This window comes from Aethalodelphis obliquidens, unplaced genomic scaffold, assembly GCF_003676395.1.
Source record: "Aethalodelphis obliquidens isolate GAN/ISIS:26980383/991018 unplaced genomic scaffold, ASM367639v1 scaffold38, whole genome shotgun sequence".
NCBI classification, from domain to species: Eukaryota; Metazoa; Chordata; class Mammalia; order Artiodactyla; family Delphinidae; genus Aethalodelphis; species Aethalodelphis obliquidens.
The window spans coordinates 17,115,935-17,135,889 of record NW_020837982.1 but is presented as its reverse complement, the minus strand read 5'-3'; the positions used below and the strand labels follow the sequence as shown (position 1 = coordinate 17,135,889).

Here is a 19,955-nt window from a genome sequence, read left to right as displayed (position 1 = left end):
CTCTCTCTCCTCTCTCTCCTCTCTCTCCTCTCTCTCCTCTCTCTCCTCTCTCTCTCTCGCAAAGTGACTCAGTTTTACACATATAGACATTCTTTTTTAATATTCTTTTCCATTATGGTTTATCCCAGGAGATTGGGTATAGTTTGCTGTGCTCTACAGTAGGACCTTGTTGTTTATCCATCTAAATGTAATAGTTTGCATCTGCTAGCCCCACACTCCCAGTCCGTCCCTCCCCCCAACCCCCTCTCCTTGGCAACCAGGAGTCTGTTTCTGTTTCACAGATGAGTTCATTTGTGTCAGATTTTAGATCCCACATATAAGTGGTATCATATGATATTTGTTTTTCTCTTTCTGACTGACTTCATTTAGTATGATGATCTCTAGGTCCATCCATGTAGCTGCAAATGGCGTTATTTCATTCTTTTTTATGGGTGAGTAGTGTTCCATTGTGTATATGCACCACATCTCCTTTATCCATTCATCTGTCAATGGACATTTAGGTTGTTTCCGTGTCTTGGCTATTGTGAATAGTGCTATGAACAGAGGGGTGCGTGTGTCTTTCTGAATTATAGTTTTGTCTGCATATATGCCCAGGAGTGGGATTGCTGGATCATACGGCAGCTCTGTTTTTAGTTTTCTGAGGAACCTCCGTACTGTTCTCCACAATGGCTGCACCAACTTACATTCCCACCAACATTTTAGGAGGGTTCCCTTTTCCCACACCATCTCCAGCATTTATTTGTAGACTTTTTAACAATGGCCATTCTGACTGGTGTGAGTTGGTAGGTACCTCATTGTAGTTTTGATGTGCATTTCTCTAATGATGTTGAGCATCTTTTCATATGCATTCGGGTTTCTTAATGTGGCTTGAAGTATTGGGAATTTTCAGATTTGACATTCATTCAGTAGCCCTGATTTCACACTTCCTCTTTGCCTAGAGCTAGCATGATGCTAGAGATACAGCGGCCAACTCTGTTGTCCCTAAAGCAGTACATATGGCTTCAAAGAGTTTTCTGTAGTCATGGGTCTTCCAGTTCTCCCTTGAACATAACTCAGTTTTCCTCCTTCATACTCTACTGAAGCCCCCCTTATTAAGGTCACCAGTTCTCAATCCTTATCTTACCAGCTCTACTTACTAGCAGCTCAACCCAGGTGGTCACTGTCTCCTACTGGAAACCCTTCATCCGCTTGGTTCTGGGACACCTCACTGGTCCCTTGCCCTCCCCGGGTCACCTGTAAAGGTAGCGGGCCTCAGGGCTGTCTTCGGCCCACTTCCCTTTTCTCTCTGCCCTCACACCCTAGGAGACAGCAGTTAGTCCCGTACCTTTAAATACCAGTTTTACATCTTCAGCCCTAGCCTGTACGTGAGCTGCAGGCTCATGGGTTAGATGGTCTACCTGACACCCTGACCTGAATGCTTAATGGTCACCTCACACTTAACGTGTTTGAAATGGGTCTCTCTTTTTTTTTTCCTGCATTGATTTAACTTTTTTTTGTTGACATATAGTTAATGTCTAATATTATGTTACAGGCGTACAGTATAGTGATTCACAGTTTTCAAAGGTTATACTCCATTTGTAGTTATTATAAGATATTTGCTGTATGTTCCCCATGTTGTACAGTTGTACAGTGTGTCCTTGTGGCTTATTTTGTGCCTCTCACTCCCTACCCCTGTAGCGCCCCTCCCCGCCGAGATGGGCCACTTGGTCTCTGCCCCTCACAAGCTGGTTTCTCGCGAGGCAGCCCGTTTCGTAAATGGTACCACCATGCACCCGGTGCTTTGGCCAAGAACCTAAGCAGCAGCTGTGATTTCTTCCTCATTCCCTACGTGTCATTCACCAGCAAGTTGTACTGAACCAGCCATCAAAATGCATCCACGTCACAGCCGTCTCAGCCTCTTGCCCTACCGCTCTGGTCCAGGCTGTCATTGCTTCTTGCCTGGACTCCTGTAGTCATCTCCCCACAGCTTGTCGTGCTTCCCTTCATTCCCTCAGAGGATTTACTGCCCCCCCACCCCCCCCACCTGTTTGACACCATCCTTCCACCTTCGCCACCCGGCTCTTTTCTCGCTGTTGTACGTTCCCAGCTCAGTGCCGCCTCGGGGCCCCGTGCCTGCTCTTGTCTCCATGGCCAGTGGCCTTCACCCAGGCCTCTGCTCAGGAGGCCAGCCTGCCAGCCAGTCTTCCCACCCGTGCGCATTCTGAACCTCTCTCCTCCTCTGCTTTGTCACCCTGGGAAGTAGGTGTGTGTGTGTTGTGTGCTTGAGCTACTAAAGTTCATTTTTGTTCAAGCGTTTTTAGTGTCTGTCTTCCCTATCAAAGAGGGAAAGAGCCTTCATCTGTTTTGTTCACTGCTAAATCCCTAGGACCTAGAGTAGTGCCTGCTACATAATAGAGGCTCAGTAATAATTGCTGAGGGAAAGGGCAAAAGGCCCAGCAAACACTGACAAATGTCAGTGCAGTATGGAAGTGCTTTGAAGAAATTCACAAAAGATGTAAAAACAAGTTCTAGCTGTCAAATAAGTCACTTTTGAACTATCCACATCCTTGCTATGTTTCATTTATACATTGACTGTAGACAGTTGCTTCAGAGTATAAAGCAGTCTTTTCTGACTCCAAAAGCAATACAAGGGTGTTGAAGAAAATTTCAGACAGCATTAAGAAGAAAATAAAGATCACTCATAATTGTATTAAGAACTCCTGTTTAGGGCTTCCCTGGTGGCGCAGTGGTTGAGAGTCCGCCTGCCGATGCAGGGGACTCGGGTTCGTGCCCCGGTCCGGGAAGATCCCACATGCCGCGGAGCGGCTGGGCCCGTGAGCTATGGCCGCTGAGCCTGCGCGTCCAGAGCCTGTGCTCCGCAACGAGAGAGGCCACAACAGTGAGAGGCCCGCGTACCGCAAAAAAAAAAAAAAAAAAGAATTCCTGTTTATTTTTTGGTGTATGTCTTTCTAGGCTTGTTTTCTTCTAGCTATTTACATTTTAATAAGCAAATGAGGAGTCACACTTACATGACTTCTTTGTAACCTGATTTTTTAAAAATTGGCTCTCTTTTTTTTTTTTATAAATTTATTTATTTATTTTTGGCTGCGTTGGGTCTTCGCTGCTGCGCGTGGGCTTTCTCTAGTTGCGGTGAGCAGGGGCTACTCTTCGTTGTGGTGCACAGGCTTCTCATTGCGGTGGCTTCTCTTGTTGCAGAGCACGGGCTCTAGGCACACAGGCTTCAGTAGCGGTGGCTCGCGGGCTCTAGAGCGCAGACTCAGTAGTTGTGGCGCACGGGCTTAGTTGCTGTGCGGCATGTGGGATCTTCCTGGACCAGGGCTCGAACCTGTGTCCCCTACATTGGCAGGCGGGTTCTTAACCACTGCGCCACTGGGGAAGTCCCTGGTAACTGCTTTCTTAAAGATAATAATCTATCATCATTATGTGCTTATGTTAATTAATATATACTTGGGTCTCTTTTAAGGTTTTCCATTCTGATTTATTCATCTGATGACTCATAACAGTATATGTTGTCTGAATTAGGTGATATCATTTGAGTTACATGGTGATACTGGTCTCACACATACTTCTTTTGCAAAAATTTTTCCCAATTGGTTTTCACTCAATTTCCATATGAATTTTAGATATTTTTCATGTGAATTTTAGCTCTTTTTGTTCGCTCCCCAAAGTACTTTGAGAATGAATTGTTAAATTTTTGTTATGTTTATAAATTAGTTTGGGGAGGTTGCCTTCTGAATAAGTTAGCATTTGACTACAAATAGCAAAAAATTTCAACTAAATTAAGTGTAGCCGTGAGGACACTGTTATGTCATGTGACTGGCGGTTTAGTGAAAGGGGGCGGGGCTTTATGGCTCACGGAGGTCCTGAGGGATGTGGTCTCCCCATCCATCCTCACTGACACTCTCAGTGTGCTGGCTTTCACTTCACACTTTCCTTGTGGTTGAAAAGTGACCGTCAGATCCCAGGAATCTCATCCAGAAATGACAGTGTCCACTTCTTGCGTGTTTCTCTTAGAATCAAGGTAATTTTTCCTGGAAGTCCCCGCCTAGATTTATGCTTGCTCCCTGCTGGCCAGATCGGGTTACGTGGCATTTCTAACCCAGTCCTTGGCAAGAGAAGTGGCATTAGCATGATTGGCTAAAACTGATCAGGATCCATTCCTAACAGAGGTTCAGAATCCGGTCTGCTTGAATCATGTGAGGAAAGTGGCTGAGACCAACGGCAGCTCTGCTCTCATCACGCCGCCGTCTTCCCATTCAGGGACGTGGTCTGCTTCTCCTTACAGATCTTTTCAGGTAGATCTGACAGCTGTTTTGTTCCGTTTGATTCTAAATGGGCACCTTACTAAACTATTTGCTTTTGAGTTGATATTCACACTATTTCCAGATATATAATTAGAGATTTGGGAGGTCATGATAATTGTCTTTTTTCAGATAGTTGTACTTCTCTGTCCCTACTCCCTCCCCTTACTAAATGTAGTTCATTGGCCATAACCTCAGAACATTAAGTAACAGCAGTGCTGGACAACTTTGTCTTGTATCTGATTTGGTGCAAGACCGTGTGAGCAGATGTATTATTACGTGTGGAGCATGTCAGGCTTGCCGGTAACTGGTTAATTGCTCGGTGTGCTGCTGGGTAATAGTTGATGCTCACGTTTTATTTAGACTTCCACATTTATTTTGTTTTGTGAGATCCATAGTGTATTTCTTGAGCTTCTCATCACAGGATTATATTAATGTGATAAAATGAACTGGCATGCTTTCTGTGTTTTCTGGAATAGGTGTGGGGTATTAACATGGAGTGATCTAGTCCTTGGAAGTTGTAGGATCTACGAAACCACATGGCTCAGATCTCCTTTAGAGTTGATTCTCTGGCAGCTTTTGTTCTTTCTTCGGTTACTTACACATTTAAGTTTCTTCCATTTTCTTGAGTTGATTTCAGTACCTAGGACAGTGCCAAGACCACAGCTTAAATAAATACCTGTTGAATAAGTGAATGCGTGGGTGAAAGAATTTTGGAGACCTGTATTTTCCTGGAAGAAACTTACTTAGGAATTATATTTGTAAAGCATAACTTAACAATATTCTGTTATGTATTCAGGATCATATTCCTTTCCCAGTTTTTAATTTTGTGGATTTATTTCCTTTTTCAAAGAGAGTTTTCCCACTGATTCCTTCCTCCTCTCCTTGAGATGAGAGTTTCATTCATTTTCATAGTTTAAGTAAAACACTTCTGGAGAGTTGAAGTATTTCTGGTGGCATATTTGGTTTCAGGAGTGCCTGAAGTCTGGCGCCTGGTTGGAATTCTGGCTTTTCCACTTAGAACAGCAGTGGGACTAGACAAGTTACTTATGCCCTCCTCAGTTTCCTCATCCGTACAATAAAAGAACAGAATGTGCCTTACAGCGTTGTTATGGGGATTCCATGCTCTAGGATTGAGACGGGGGCTCAGTGAGGGCTTGGAAGGAGTCTGCTGGACTGTGGTGCATCTGCTAACCTAGTTTCTTAAATGGTTTAGCGCCTCTGTGTTTACCACTCTTAATTATGAAGGGCCTCCCTGACTCTTTTATTCATAGTTTCTCCTGTTTTTTGTCGATTTTGTTGACCTTGTCAAAGAGCCACCTTTTGGTTTCATTTTCTCTAATTTTTTTGTTGTTTTCTACCTCCCTTATTTCCACTCTGATCTTTTGTATCTCTCCTGCTTGCTGTGGGGTTTATTTGCTCTTCTAGTTTCTTAGGTAGAAGATTAGGTTGTTGATTCAAGATCTTTCCTAGTGTAGGCATTTACAAGCTATACATTTCCCTCTACTGTGTTAGCTGCATCCCATAAATTTTGGTATGTTGTGTTTTTATTTTCATGTATCTCAAAATATTTTAAAATTTTTCTTGTGATTTCTTCTCTGATCTTTTGGATATTTTGGAGTGTGTTGATTAATTTCCATATATTTGTGAATTTCCAAAATTTCCTTCTGTTGTTGATTTTTAAGTTCATTCCATTATGGTCAAAGAACATGCTTTGTATGATTTCAGTCCTTTTACATTTTACTGAGACTTGTTTCATGGCCTGGTCCGCGGCTTATTCCGGGGATTGCTGCGTATGCATTTGAGAAGAGTATGTCCCTTAGCCGCTGGGAGACGTGCTCTGCAGACATCTGTCAGGTCTAGTTGGTTTACAGTGCCGTTCAGGTCTTCTGTTTCTGTCTAGTTCTAGACAGAACTTTTGTTTTTGTGAGTTTTTTCTTTATACATATTTCTATGCTGTTTAGAGCCCCAGATATATATATCTTCATTGTGAATTATTCTTTCATCAGCAAAGTGATTCTTTTTTTCCTACTTAAGGTATTTGTCACAAACTTTAGTTTTACATTGTTGACTGTATCTTACTCTTAAACTTTCTGAGTAATTTTGTTTTCAGTATGTGTTTTGTAGAAGGCTGTGTTTGGATGTTTTTAACCTAATCTGAGTATTGTTGTCTTGTGGTAGAGAATCTTAAAACCTATTTAAAGTTAGAATTGAAAGTGATATTTGGTCTAATTTTTTACATTAAAAGCTTTCCATTTTTGTTATTTCTTATATTTTCAAGTCCCTCTTTTTTTAAAAAATAAATTTATTTATTTATTTTTGGCCGCGTTGGGTCTTCGTTGCTGTGCACGGGCTTTCTGTAGTTGCGGCAAGTGGGGGCTACTCTTTGTTGCGGTGCGCAGGCTTCTCATTGCAGTGGCTTCTCTTGTCGCAGAGCATGGGCTCTAGGCGCATGGGCTTCAGTAGTTGCAGCACACGGGCTCAGTAGTTATGGCACACAGGCTCTAGAGCACAGGCTCAGTAGTTGTGGCGCATGGGCTTAGTTGCTCCACGGCATGTGGGATCTTCCTGGACCAGGGCTTGAGCCCATGTCCTCTGCATTGGCAGGAGGATTCTTAACCACTGCGCCACCAGGGAAGTCCCTTCAAGTCCCTCTTATAGGGACGATTTTCTCACTAAACCTCCATTTATATTTTGAAAGGAAGGTACATCTATGGTCTCCAGTTCTATTAAAGGGTAACCTAAAAATTTCTAAAAGACGTATTTGACTCAGAAAAAAAATTCTGTTTTCAGTTTCTTCTGTAAGATGAGGTGACTACAATTTAACATTCTCCTACCTCTCCCCACTTGTTTTTTCTCTGTGATCTGGAATTTTAGATCTAGTGGGATTTTTTTTTTTTTTTTTTTTTTTTGCGGTACGCGGACCTCTCACTGCTGCGGCCTCTCCCGTTGCGGAGCACAGGCTCCGGACGCGCAGGCTCAGTGGCCATGGCCCACGGGCCCAGCCGCTCCGCGGCACGTGGGATCCTCCCAGACCGGGGCACGAACCCGTGTCCCCCACATCGGCAGGCGGACTCTCAACCACTGCGCCACCAGGGAAGCCCCTCTAGTGGGACTTTTCGCACAGAATTCTGAGGCCAACTTATTTGCCTTCTCTTTTGTATATATATAAATTTTTATTTTTGGCTGTGTTGAGTCTTCGTTGCTGCACACAGGCTTTCTCTAGTTGCCGCGAGCGGGGGCTGTTCTTCGTTGTGGTGCACGGGCTTCTCATTGTTGTGGTTTCTCTTGTTGCAGAGCAGAGGCTCTAGGCGCGTGGGATTCAGTAGCAGTGGTATGCGGGCTCAGCTGTGGCTCGCAGGCTCAGTAGTTGTGGCACGTGGGCTCAGTAGTTGTGGCTCGCAGGCTCTAGAGCGCAGGCTCAGTAGTTGTGGCGCACGGGCTTAGTTGCTCTGCAGCATGTGGGATCTTCCCAGACCAGGGCTCAAACCCATGTCCCCTGCACTGGCAGGTGGATTCTTAACCACTGCACCACCAGGGAAGCCCTGCCTTCTTTTGTAAATAACCTGTTTTCTCCTGCCTGGTTACTTTGTAGGTGTCAGAAGCTCTTTAGCATAAGGTTAGGGGGTTGGTCTCTATGAATTTGCTTGGTCTGTGGTGACCCTTCATTTTAAGATCCAGTTCTCTTGAGCTTCTGTAGTGCACGTTTGATTATTGCTACAGTTCTGCCTTGCTGTGGTTTTTTATTCAGGAGTGTCGTTTACCTGTATGTTGGACTCTTTCTTCTCTGTTCTGTAGTATAAATTTATTTTCTCCTCTCAGGTTCTTGTCTGTATTTTGGGAATTTTTCCAGTGTGTATTCCATATTATTGACTTATTCAGAAAAGTCAGTTCTGTCCTTTTCTTCTTGTGTGTTTTTTTTGTTTTGTTTTGTTTAAGATTTCAAGCAAAAATAAAGAGTGGAGACTTTAACAAACACCTGTACATTTTCCCCGTAGCTTCGTCAAGTCTAAGTATTTTACCATATGTGCTTCAGGTGATGATTGGGGCAGGGAGCGGGGAGTTTAAACCCCTGTGTACTCTTGCTTGATGTAAGTAGCAGGTAAACCATCTATTTATTGGTTTTGGTCTTTATCATTCTTATGCCTGTTTATTACACTTGTATACATCAATAAACAATATGTTTATTGTTTTTAAACTTTTTTTTTTTGCGGTACGCAGGCCCCTCACTGTTGTGGCCTCTCCCGTTGCGGAGCACAGGCTCCGGATGCGCAGGCTCAGCGGCCATGGCTCACGGGCCCAGCCGCTCCGCGGCATGTGGGATCTTCCCGGACCGGGGTACGAACCTGTGTCCCCTGCATCGGCAGGCGGACTCTCAACCACTGCGCCACCAGGGAGGGAAGCCCTGTTTTTAAACTTTTTATGGACTAATATGTTTTTAAACTTTTTATGAATGGCATCATACTGTACAATTGTTTCTGCAGTTTATTTTTCACTTATTATATTGCAGAGATTTATCCACATTGATACTTAAAGCATCAGGGTTTTTTAACATAAAGGCCCTGTTCGCTTGCCACGCTGTCTGTCTGTCCAGAAGGGATGACTTTACTTAGTCCCTGGGGTGGGGGTGCGGGGTGAGGTTGTGCTTTTTTTCCATCCTGGAAAGGAGGGATACAGCTAGAGGTGGCTCCGACACCCCATTGTGGGCATGTACTCACTTCTCCTGTTGATGGACATGTAGGTTCTACCTGTGTTGCTGTAGAAAATAATGCTTGGACCTGTGTCTCTGTGCACACATGCATGATGTTCCCTAGGGGTACACCTAGGAGTGGAATTGCTGGGGTGCAAATACTAGACATGACCAAATCGCTTATCAGTGCTTTTACTGGTGTACATTTTCAGTGGCAGTGTGTTAGCATTCTTGTTGCTCTATATCTTTGTTATTATTGGACTTAAATTTTTGGATGATCTGGTGGATCTGATGGAGTGTCATTGTGGCTTCAGTGCATGTTTCTCTGATTACTAGTGAGATACAGAACATCTTTTCACGTATTTATTGGCCATTCAGATTTCCTGTTCTGAAAACTGTCTCTTTATCCCCTTTGCTTATTTTTTGGAAGGGTTGTCTTTTTCTGAATATTTGTAAAGAGTTCTCAGCTTAATGTCTTTGAGCATCTTTTTTTGAGCATCTATTTTGTTGGTTACATTATCTCTTTGCACTCTAGGGCATTTGACAGAGATTGATTAATTCTACTGAATGTAATAGAATCTTTTGATATTTTCCTTTATAGTTTGTGTTTTCTGAGTCTTGTTTAATAAAATCCTTCACTCTTCTAAGGTCAGAAAGATAGTGTCTTCTAAATATTTGGCTTTTTTACATTTAGTCTTCAATTACGTGGAATTTATTTGTAACATGGTGTGAGGTAATGATATGATTCTTTCCTCCCTCAAGCACGGATTTTAGCTCAGGACTGTTTTATTAGTGCATCCGATTCTCACTGGTTTGTAATGACATCTCTGTACTGAACTTTCATAGATATATGCAGTGTTGTGTTGTTACTTCTGTAATTAAAACTTTTAGTTTTATTGTATCTTCCATATTTAGTTCAGTACCTTCATGTTTCTAGTCATTTCTTTTTATATATGTTCATTCATTCAACCAGTCAGTCAAGAAAGAACTGATTGAATGCCTGTGACATGCCAGGTGTATTACTAGGCACTGAGGTACAGCTGTGAATAAAGCCTGAAAGACACCTCCTCAATTTCTAGTGAAGGAAAAACACACAATAAAGACGATCCACTAACTTAATAACATATCCAAAGATGATAAAGGGCTACACAGATAAGTTTATGAGGAAATATGTATTTAGGGGAGATGTGGGGCAGTACAGTATTTTATAGAGGGGTCGGGAAAGGCCCGACTGGTAAGAAGCCTGGAGGATGGGAGGGAGTAAGCCAAGTGGTCATCGCTGAGGGAGGCAAGTTACAGGCAGAGGAGGGGCCAGTGCAAGGCCCCGAGGTGGAGCATACCTGACGTCTGAGTCAGCATTTGGCCCTACTTAGTTTATAGTCTGGGATCACTCAGTTATCTTGAGGGGAAGACCTCCTTTTTATTGTCTGCTCATTTCCATTTCTGATGCATCTTCATGCTTACATACTTGGGGTTACAAATTCATCTTCAGCGGGGTTCGAGAAATGAGTCTCCAGGCTGGTTTTGTTTGTTTCTTCCGGGCACTCGGGTCCGAGCCTAAATGGATGATATAGATTTAGACATCACACTGCGTGTGCACAGGCCTGTGATACAGCTTTCCGTGCAGTCATTGTTCCCTTCTAGATCCCAGCTTGGCCATTCAGGGTTCTCTTGCAGCCTCTGGGGAACATCCTGGTTTTATGCAGGGGCTTCACATCTAGTTCTCTGTTCTGCACAAGGTGAAGAATCCAATTCTGGATTCAGAGACACTCAGGCCACCCACAGAACCAACCAGAACTGGGCTTCTCCTGCATCAACACACATGCTTTCCACTTTGGGTTTTAGCTTATTTCTAATTTCTGGCCCTTGGGATTTCCTTCTCTCGGGAGCTCAGCTAGCTGTGCATGTAAAAGGATATTCGTTATAATCTATCTAATATTTGAACCAGAAGGGTTTTCAGATTATCAGTCATGTTACTGGAACCAAAAACTCCTTCCACTGGTGCCATTAGTGGTCTCAGGAAGTGCCGATGGGGTAATCGGTTAGGTAATGAGAGATTCAGCTTAGCAGAAATTCTAGGATGTTCCTCGAACATGGGTGGCAAATACCTTTAGGTTCAGAGACCCTGTAGACTTTCCTAGATTATTATTGGTGGTGGGTGGGGGAACTAGATGCCTGTGCTCACGTTTTCTTAAATTCGAGATGCTCTTTTTCTTACTGATGGGGAGGCCCTATTCCTGTTTTTCTGAGTGCATATAATTGTTCCAGTAACTTACCAAGCTCCTTTTAGTCTGCCTTTATGCAAGCCTACTTTGATACACTGATGCGTTAAGTAGATTGAGCCATTCTTGGTATTCCTGGAGCAAAAACTGCTTGGTGCATTTATCCTTTGTGCATTTGAGAATTCAGTTTGCTTATATTTTGAGCACAGATTTCTGTGATGAATCTTGTTTGTTTCATAGACTGATTTTAGGTAGCTCATCTTTTTCTCCTAGGAATAATTTATGGAAAAGAACTATTTACAACTAAAGTTTGAAGAAATAAGTATGCTTCCCCCCCCCTTCAGATTCCAGTAATCCTTTGGGGGGAAGCTCTGTATAAACGATCCCAATTTATTTCTCAGCTGTTACTAGGTTATCTGATTTGTTCTTGTCTAATTTCTAACAGTGTTTATATTAATATTTCAAAGAACCGTGTTTTAATTGTTATTAGTTAGAAGAGGAACTCTTTGGTACTTTACTAAAGGTATGAACTTTTAACTTGGCAGTGTGCTAAAGGTTTTACTATGGAGTCTTTTTATTTCTCCCTTGGTCCTATTTTTAGAGAAGTATATTGTTTAAAATTTTTCTTCATAGTTTTGTTAGTACGATTTGAGTGTGCTACGAATTTAAAATGTATTTTCTTCTTAACAGTGACAAAATATTACAGCTAAAATTTTACCTCATCAGTTATTCTTTCTAAGAAGCTTTACTATCTTTTCTGCCATTCTAGTTTAATTTCCATTACAGATATCAGGGGTAATTTTCTACTAGAATTGTCACTTTATTCTTTTACTTTTGAGTTATAGTGTTGAACATATTTTCTAATTGTAAAATGTAAAAAGAGCATGCTTTTGTTAATGTAGAAATATCTAAAGAGAATTATTAACACACATTCCAGAAATATGATTCAGTAGTCACGTTTGAAACATAGAGTTTCCAGAATTGGAATAATTAATTTATACATTGTTTTTTGGTAAATATTTTTTTTTAAATGTTCTCCAAGAACATGGATTTTAGTGCATCTGTATATTCTCAGTCTGTTACAAATTGCTTATCTCCTTGGACCTTTGTTATTTTGTTAGTAAGTGAAGAGAGCACAGTGGTTTGTCTGTCTTTATCTGGACCTTTGTCCATTACATTATCTCCCAATAGTGTGGATCTTAAACTGCTGCTGATTTTATAAGCTTTTGCTCGGCATTCTAAAAAGAGTGCTCATAGTGAGATATATTTTTTCGTTTCAACATTTCCTTTTAATGGAGAAATACGGTATCTTTACATGTGGCATTTGTTTGGTGCCATGTTACGTTTTGCTTTTTTATATTGGTTATATTTATCCATAAACTTATATATACACTTTCTACATTTATAAAAATAATTTTCATCTATATTTTTTGAAAATAAATTTGTAAGGTGGTCTATTTAAAACTACTAATTTGATTTTAAGAAAATGGTTATCATTACCTTTTGTATATAACTAGGCCAAAGTAATAACTTTGGATTTCTACCTGAAGAAAAACATTTTTTTTCACTTTTACCTTCAGATATTATTTCAGTAGGTATTTTTATTTGCGTTGTTTTATGTAAACTGTCTCTTCAGTAATTGGTCATACTGTTACTTGGTAACATAGTCTTTACATTCTCTATCCCATTTGTAAGTTTTCTGAAACTTTGATGATATGGAAGGAAAGGTATTTGGTGTGAATACCTTTGCTGGTAAACCCGTCTGAACCCTTTCATTTGGGTGTCTAATAATTGTGTTACAGAAGATTATCTGAGGGAACCTCTTTTTCAAGTCCTTTGTGTAAACATTTACTTGCAGCTGAGCTGTTTGCAAAATTTCCTTTGATCTAGTTCATCACCATTTCCACATTTTTTGGTGTCATCTCTCCTGAGTCTTTACTTGTGCAGGTTGCTTTTAGTTACTGGTCCCTAGGTCTGTTCTCTGGTTCTTCTCACCCGGCATTAGGTGTTTGAAGTTTGTTCTTTTTCCGACGTTGTGTGGTCAGTTCTTGCATGTGTTGGGAGGTGCCATATCTGCAGCCTTTTACTGTTCTTCAGAAACTGGATTAGCTGTTCTTTAGATTAGGCTTGTGACTTCCCATTGCAGGATTCTGAGTGTTCTCTGGTTCCTTTCTGCAGTGCTGTTTTCATACCTGAAAACTTTTTCATTGGTCCTAGACATTTTCTGTTGTTAACTTATTGTTCTTTGAGTTTATCTTCACCTGGTTCTGCTAAATATTATTAGATTAAAATTTGAAACTGTGGACTCAGACATCATTTAATTGGGTATTGCAGTATTGTGTTTTATAAGAAATACGTATTTGGTCATTCCGATGACAAAAAATATTTGGTCTTTATTCATAGTTTCCCAAATCCTTGGAATTTCCTAAGTGTTGGGAGTGATTTTAAGTGTCTTTTGTTATGTTAATGAGGTGACTTGGGCGGCACCTAAGGACGGGCTGGTTGCAGGTGGAGCCAACCTTGTGATTAGAGGGTTGGAACCTTCAGCCTTAGCCCTGACCTCCAGGGAGGGGAGAGGGATTGGAAGGTGAATCAGTGGCCAGTGATGGAATCAATTGTGCCTCTGTAATGAAGCCGCCATCAGCATCCCAAAGGATGGGATTTGGGCCGGTGCTGGGGCAGTGGCGCCTGGCCCCTTCCCACACACCTTGCCCTGTGCCTCTTCCATCTGGCTGTTCCCAAGTTACAGCCTTTTATAAACCGGTGATCTAGTAATCTGTGAGCCACTCTAGCTAACAAATTGAACCCGAGGGAGGGAGTCCTGGGGAACCTGTGATTTACAGCCAGTTGTTCACAAGCACAGGTGACGACCCGAACTTGCGTCTGAAGTCGGGGGAGGGGGTCAGCCTGTGGACTCTGGGTGGACGGTGTCAGAATTTAGTTGGATTCTTAGATACCCTGCTGGTGACCAACTGCTTGTTGGTGTGGAGACGCCCCACCCCTTCCCCAACACACACAGGTGGGTCCAGGAGCCAGTTTAGATGTTAATCCACCTGAATTGTCACCTTTGGGTAACAAAGTACAAGGTTAGGAGTACCTGTTTAGTGATGTGAAACAATCAGTGCGAGTCTTGGTAATAAGAAAAATGATCAGGGCAGGTTGGCCACGTCTCTGCCTCATTTTCTGTACTGTACTGGTTATATCCCAGCACTGCTCTTATTTCCTTCCTAGTGGAAGAGAAAGCCAACACCCACCTCCTCTTGGGCATGTGCCTAGAGACCTATGCCCGCTACCTTCTGTTCTCCAAGCAGCCATCACAGGCACAAAGGATGTATGAAAAAGCTTTGCAGATTGCTGAAGAAATACTAGGAGAAAGACACCCCCAGGTAAGGGACTGTAAGACAAAACTTTCAGAATCCAGAAATACAAAATGGGGACAGATAGTCAGCAGGTGGCCCAGGTACATCCCCCTCCTCGTGCCCGACCACCCCTCCCCTGCGCCCAACTGCTTGTTTCTAGAAGGATTTGAGGCTGCTGATGAGTTTACTGGGTCTGCCCAGCAGGGCTTACGTGAGGATTGGTTTGCACAGCACGGTATTTTAGGTACTGAATCCTATGAAAATCTTATGAGGAACAGGTTAACACACGCAGATCCTCTCCTGAGCCCCACCCATAAAATGCCAGGGGAACGTAGGGGGAAAAGGACGGTGGGACCGCATTAAACAAAATTTAAAACCACTGACATAGAATTTAAGCACAGCATGCAGAGCCTTCTGTTAGAACAGTAAACACATTGAATTGAAATCATCTGTTTTGTCTTAAGAGGTAAGAAATGGATCACTTTGTGAATGCTTGGTAACCCCCAACCTAGGACATGAACGTTCTAACTGGACTAAACATGTCCCAAGGCTGCGAGCGGATGAGCAGGGCGAGTTACTGGGCTCTGAATTATCTTCAGGAACGGGGGTTTAGAGCACCCCCTTCACGGGATATCGCTGAGAAATAAGACCACGACAGATATGGAATTCGAATCACGAGGTACTGGAACCAGGCCTGAAGTGCAGGAGGAGGTGAGGCCCGCCGCCCTTAGCGCCACAGCGTTTTGTAGACTCGGTGGGAACTTTCCCAGGAGCAGTGGTGGGTCTCCTCTTCCTGAACATAGGAGCGACATCGTAGTACAGTTCGGCGAGGCCAGCTCTCAAGGGTGCTGAACCTTGAATAGAAGGGGATCAGATCCTGTCACTTCTTTTTGCTGTTATTTTTCATTTGCTGCTTCTCCTTTGATAATTAGTTAGCTTCATAAGTAATATTCAGCCTGTTACCTAGTGTCTAGACTTGTATCATTTTCCAGAGGGTCAGACTGATGCTGTGCAGTGTGAATGATCAATGCACCTGACTTGCTGACGCCCTGACCTTTGCTGGACTGCCAGGCAAGGTGACCCCTTCAGCGTATCCACAGTTCGTCAGACTCCACGTTGACTCTTGAGCTGTGGTGGTGTTTGCAAGCAGCAGCTGCCTGTGTTTCCTTCCGTGTGTAGACCATCGTGCTGCTGAGTGACCTGGCCACCACCCTGGATGCGCAGGGCCGCTCCGACGAGGCCTGTGTTCACGCACAGAGGGCGTCAGACCTGGCGAGACAGGTGGAGCACCCTGAGCTCCACGTGCTGCTCAGTAATCTGGCTGCGGTCCTGATGCACAGAGGTGCGGAGCGCGGGGCTGGGCTGGCCTCGGGAGGGGTGGGTGTCAGTGGATCAGAAGCCTGTGCGTGGCGCTGAGGGGGGCAGTGAGGACAGGATGCTCCTGAACCGACGGGCCAGTGGGGAGAGACGCAGGGGAGGCGCCGTCGGGCCCAGCTCACGTCCCGCCTGTAGTCCTGCCCTGCTGGCCTATCAGGCACATCGAGGTGGAAACGTTTGCAGTGGGACCTTATTTCTGTAGTGCTTTACAGGTTTCTAAACGTTGTCTCTCACGGAGCTCGTGTGACAGGGCACGGCCACTTGATGGGCGTACTCTGCCATTCTGCTCAGAAACCTGCAACGACAGGTCTCTCACCCGAACCACCGTGGGCGAAGGCCTTGGCCACTGGAGTGTGCCAGGAAGGGCTCCATGAGGTCCCAGGTGTCACGGGGTGAAACAAGGCCCCATGCCATGAACTAGACTTGTCCCATCACTTGTGCTTTCTCTTCAAAATCTCTTTCAGAATCATGGTGAAACATACATTTTCTTTATTCTTCCTTCTTTCCGGGTTATTTTAGAACGATATGCACAAGCAGAAGAGATCTACCAGGAAGCACTGAAGCGAGCAAAGCTGAAAAGAGATGAGGTTTCTGTGCAGCGCATCAGGGAAGAGCTGGCTGGGCTGTCAAGAAAAAGGAGACCTTTGTCGTAGCCTTGCCGAGCTCTGGACCCCTTTCTGTTGTAGCGAATTTATGGTAACACCTCTCATTCCAGTCCCAGTGGCACCCTGATCAATGGCTTAAATCCTCTGTCCCTGATACTCAAGTCCCCTCAACTTAGCCTTGCTGGAGGACAAGCTGTACACACTGTGTGCACTGCCGCGTTTGCTTTGCGAAGAAAGCTCCCCCCCCGCCCACCTGATTTTGCTTCTGCGACTGGTGTCGGTTAATGCTTTCCGTTGCAGCAGACGGCTGGTTAGGTGCTGTCCATGCTGGCCCGAGAATAACTCTAGATTAAGAGGGGCCAGTTTCCCTCTGGGGTGGGGTCTGGCATTTCAGCCAGGCGTCTCTCCCATAAGATTTTTGTCCACTGATTTGCTGCCTTCTCTTATCAACACCTGGCAGACCAGAGCTACCGGTCTCATGGCAAAGGGGGATGACAGTGAGTTATTTTCTCTTATAATTTATCTCGTGAAGCCCAGCGTGGGATTTAATGCGTAAAAAAGTAGTATCTTGGCTTGCCAGCAGCATGAAGTTTTAAAGTGGGAATTAGGCACTTGAAAGTATAGTGCCCATTTGATTATAAATAAAAGCGAACTGTATGTTTTTGTATGTATCATCTGGTTATATACAACTGTGAAAAAAGGAGGGCAAGGAATGACGACCCCCTGCGTCCCTGCTCTCTGAGCATTCACTCCTCTGCACCCGGTCATGGGTGTCCCCAAACCCTCTGACTCTGAGTGGGGCCCTGTAGGTGTAGTGTTGAAAGCTTCCCAGTTGTTCTGACGTGTCCCACTGGTGCTGTAGAGGAACCAGTGCCCTGGACCCGAGCTCAGGCTTTTGGAGTTTGGGTCTCAGTATCCTCGTGTGTAGTCAGTCTCTCTCTCAGCCCTGGGAGCATGCATTTGGTGGATGACCTTACCTGGATAGGCCGCTGTGTTGAGAGCTTTATCACACTGCCTCAGCATATGTAAAGTACACAACACAGCGGGCACCGATGGTGTTTTCACCCCAGCAGTTTTGCGGTTCTTCTAAGTACCACGAAGGAACCCTGTTGTTGCTGGTACGCTGGTGGCGGCGGGCGGGGTGGGGGGAGGGAAATAAACTGACAGTTGGGTTCCTGTGTACATACTGGGAGAATCCTTTCATAATAAACTAGACACTCTGCAATAATAGTGTATGTATTCCATAATCTTTGAGTTTCTCATAAAAAAATAGTTTACTGAAGAGTTCATAAAAGTAAAAATACAGGGATTAGACTAAAACTATCACCTTAACATTGCGGATGTATCCATCTTCCCACTTTCCGACCCAGTTAATTCCTTTAATCACTCAAGTCTGACTCTGGAGAGAGAAACTTTAACTCACATTGAGTTTCAGTGCAACCAGTCTTCATTTATTAGTTGACTTTAAAAAACTGTCGACTACTCACCTTCTGCATTGAGAACGTTTTTACCTTCTCACAGTTGCGGGAGTTACTGAAGGGGAGGTTTTTCGCTCTAGGTTTTACTGAGAATTTCTGACCCTCCTCGTTGATGCGGCTCCCGGTCCCGGAACACCTGCGGGAGTTTTCAGACAGCTCCTCTGCACGCGGCGCGGTCACTACAGTTCACTGCACTGAGGCAGCGAAACGAGGAGGACTGGCCTGCCACTGACGGGGCTGAATCCAAAGGTGAACTGTTCACAGTAGTATAAAAACTTGAACTATCTCACTGGAGCTTTCAGGGCATGGATATTTTAAGATAGAATCACCCAGCACACCCACATTCAAGCACTACGAATCTTCTCATCATGAACGTGCGGTGGACACTGGCTGTCTGCCACAGTTCTGTGACCTGTAACTTCGTTCTGGGTGCTAAAAAATAGTCAGTTGCCAGGCTGTAGCTTCAGAACCCTGGGGTCTCAGCCCGCAGCATCCCGCCTCGGTTCACAGCTGACTTGGCCAAGTCACGTCACGCCGGGTGGGCCTCCACCTCCCACACGGTCTGCCCGCTCCGCGGGCCAGCACTCCGTCCTGCCCTTGTTCTGAACCGAGGCGGGACCGTGGGTTTTGTCTCCCGTTGCGGGATCTCTTCTCCAGGTGACGGCAGGTGAAGTAAAACAACTTGCACTGTGATGAGGAGGGGTGAGTGGTCAACAGCCGCCCCCTTTGGGTCCTGAGTGGAGCTGCACAGGTTACGCACAGGGCTCTGATCTGACGTGTTCTCAAGAACTAGTCATAGAAAAATACCAGCATCATCTCTTTGGGACTGTTGACAAATAATTAAAATCTAAAATGTTACTAGTACCTAAACAAAACTTTAAGCAAAAACCTTAAGTTACTGTTTTTCATTCACATTAAAACTTTTAAAGTATTTATAAAGTCGTACCAGCTTTCCGAGTAGTAGGGATTTGACCACTACACCTGATCTAAAGCTTACTTGGAGGACCTCAAGCATACTCAGGTGCGCAGTTCCCTTAGCTTCAGAGAGGTGTCGGTCTGTGGCCCTGTCTTCGTTGCTTATTTAACTGTGGGCAACGTACTGAACCTGCATCCACATCGATAAAAAGGGGACTAGACACCAAGGTCCCCTCCACTACAGAGGAGGCGCTTAGTCAGTGGTTGTCGGACACCTGCTGTCTTTAGAGGCTTGAGTACTTTTGCTTAAAAGCTCAGGTCTACTTAAGAGTCTATAAAGTGCTAGTTTTTATCTTTCTGAGAGACCTCTATCTCGGTGGCATTCCCCCAGAACCATTAGCATCCGTGTGCTACAGAAGGATGCTTCAATGCTATGTTAAAGTTGTATGAAAAAAAGTTTTTAATTCAACAAGCAATTATTATTGAAGGGTAAGACTGATCCTCTAGTACCATAATGGGTTTAAAATTCAGTCTTTTAAGTTATTTGCTTCTTGAGATTCAGTGAAATAAAAACACCTGACGAACTCTTGCCCACAAGGAATCAAAGTGAAAGTAAGCACAGGGTGGCACGAAGGGGAAAGGACTGGCTGCTCCCCACGAGAGCTCAGGTTATGCGGCACGAAGCAAACCTAAAACACTGAGGTTCTGCACAGACTGTAACCTTCTGACTCTCAACCAATAATAGCTATCAAACTAAAGGAAAGTGTAAGTTTTTCCTTTGAAACCTGAGACAGCGAAAGGCTCACATCACAAGTACTCTACTGTAGCTAGTGGACAGGGCGGTCAGATTTATTTCAGAACAAAAGCTTTGCTGGGCTGCATCAAATGCAGGAGAGGAGGAGTGCTTGGGTGTGGTTAATTACCAGTGTGCGTAACAGTGAGGTATGCCTCAAATAAGCCTTTAAAACCTTAAAAACTGAACTATAACAATACCCATGCAGTACTATT

General features: G+C 44.0%; 1 protein-coding gene across 5 annotated transcripts in view; it reads left to right on the top strand.

The window, feature by feature from the left end:
* Positions 1 to 19,955, top strand: part of TTC19 (tetratricopeptide repeat domain 19) — a 37,294-nt gene that overhangs the window by 6,846 nt on the left and 10,493 nt on the right. For 2 of the 5 annotated variants that reach the window (XR_003438069.1, XR_003438068.1), the window contains exons 8-11: positions 14,445 to 14,599; positions 15,752 to 15,914; positions 16,469 to 17,051; positions 18,113 to 18,281. Coding sequence is in view for 3 of the 5 variants with exons in the window: in XM_027131129.1 (XP_026986930.1) it covers positions 14,445 to 14,935 (491 nt within the window). In the remaining 2 variants the exon portion in view is untranslated. Of the gene's footprint in view, positions 1 to 14,444; positions 14,998 to 15,751; positions 15,915 to 16,468; positions 17,226 to 18,112; positions 18,282 to 19,955 lie in introns of those variants that run through there. The other 3 variants (XM_027131129.1, XM_027131127.1, XM_027131128.1) reach the window with 2 other exon arrangements.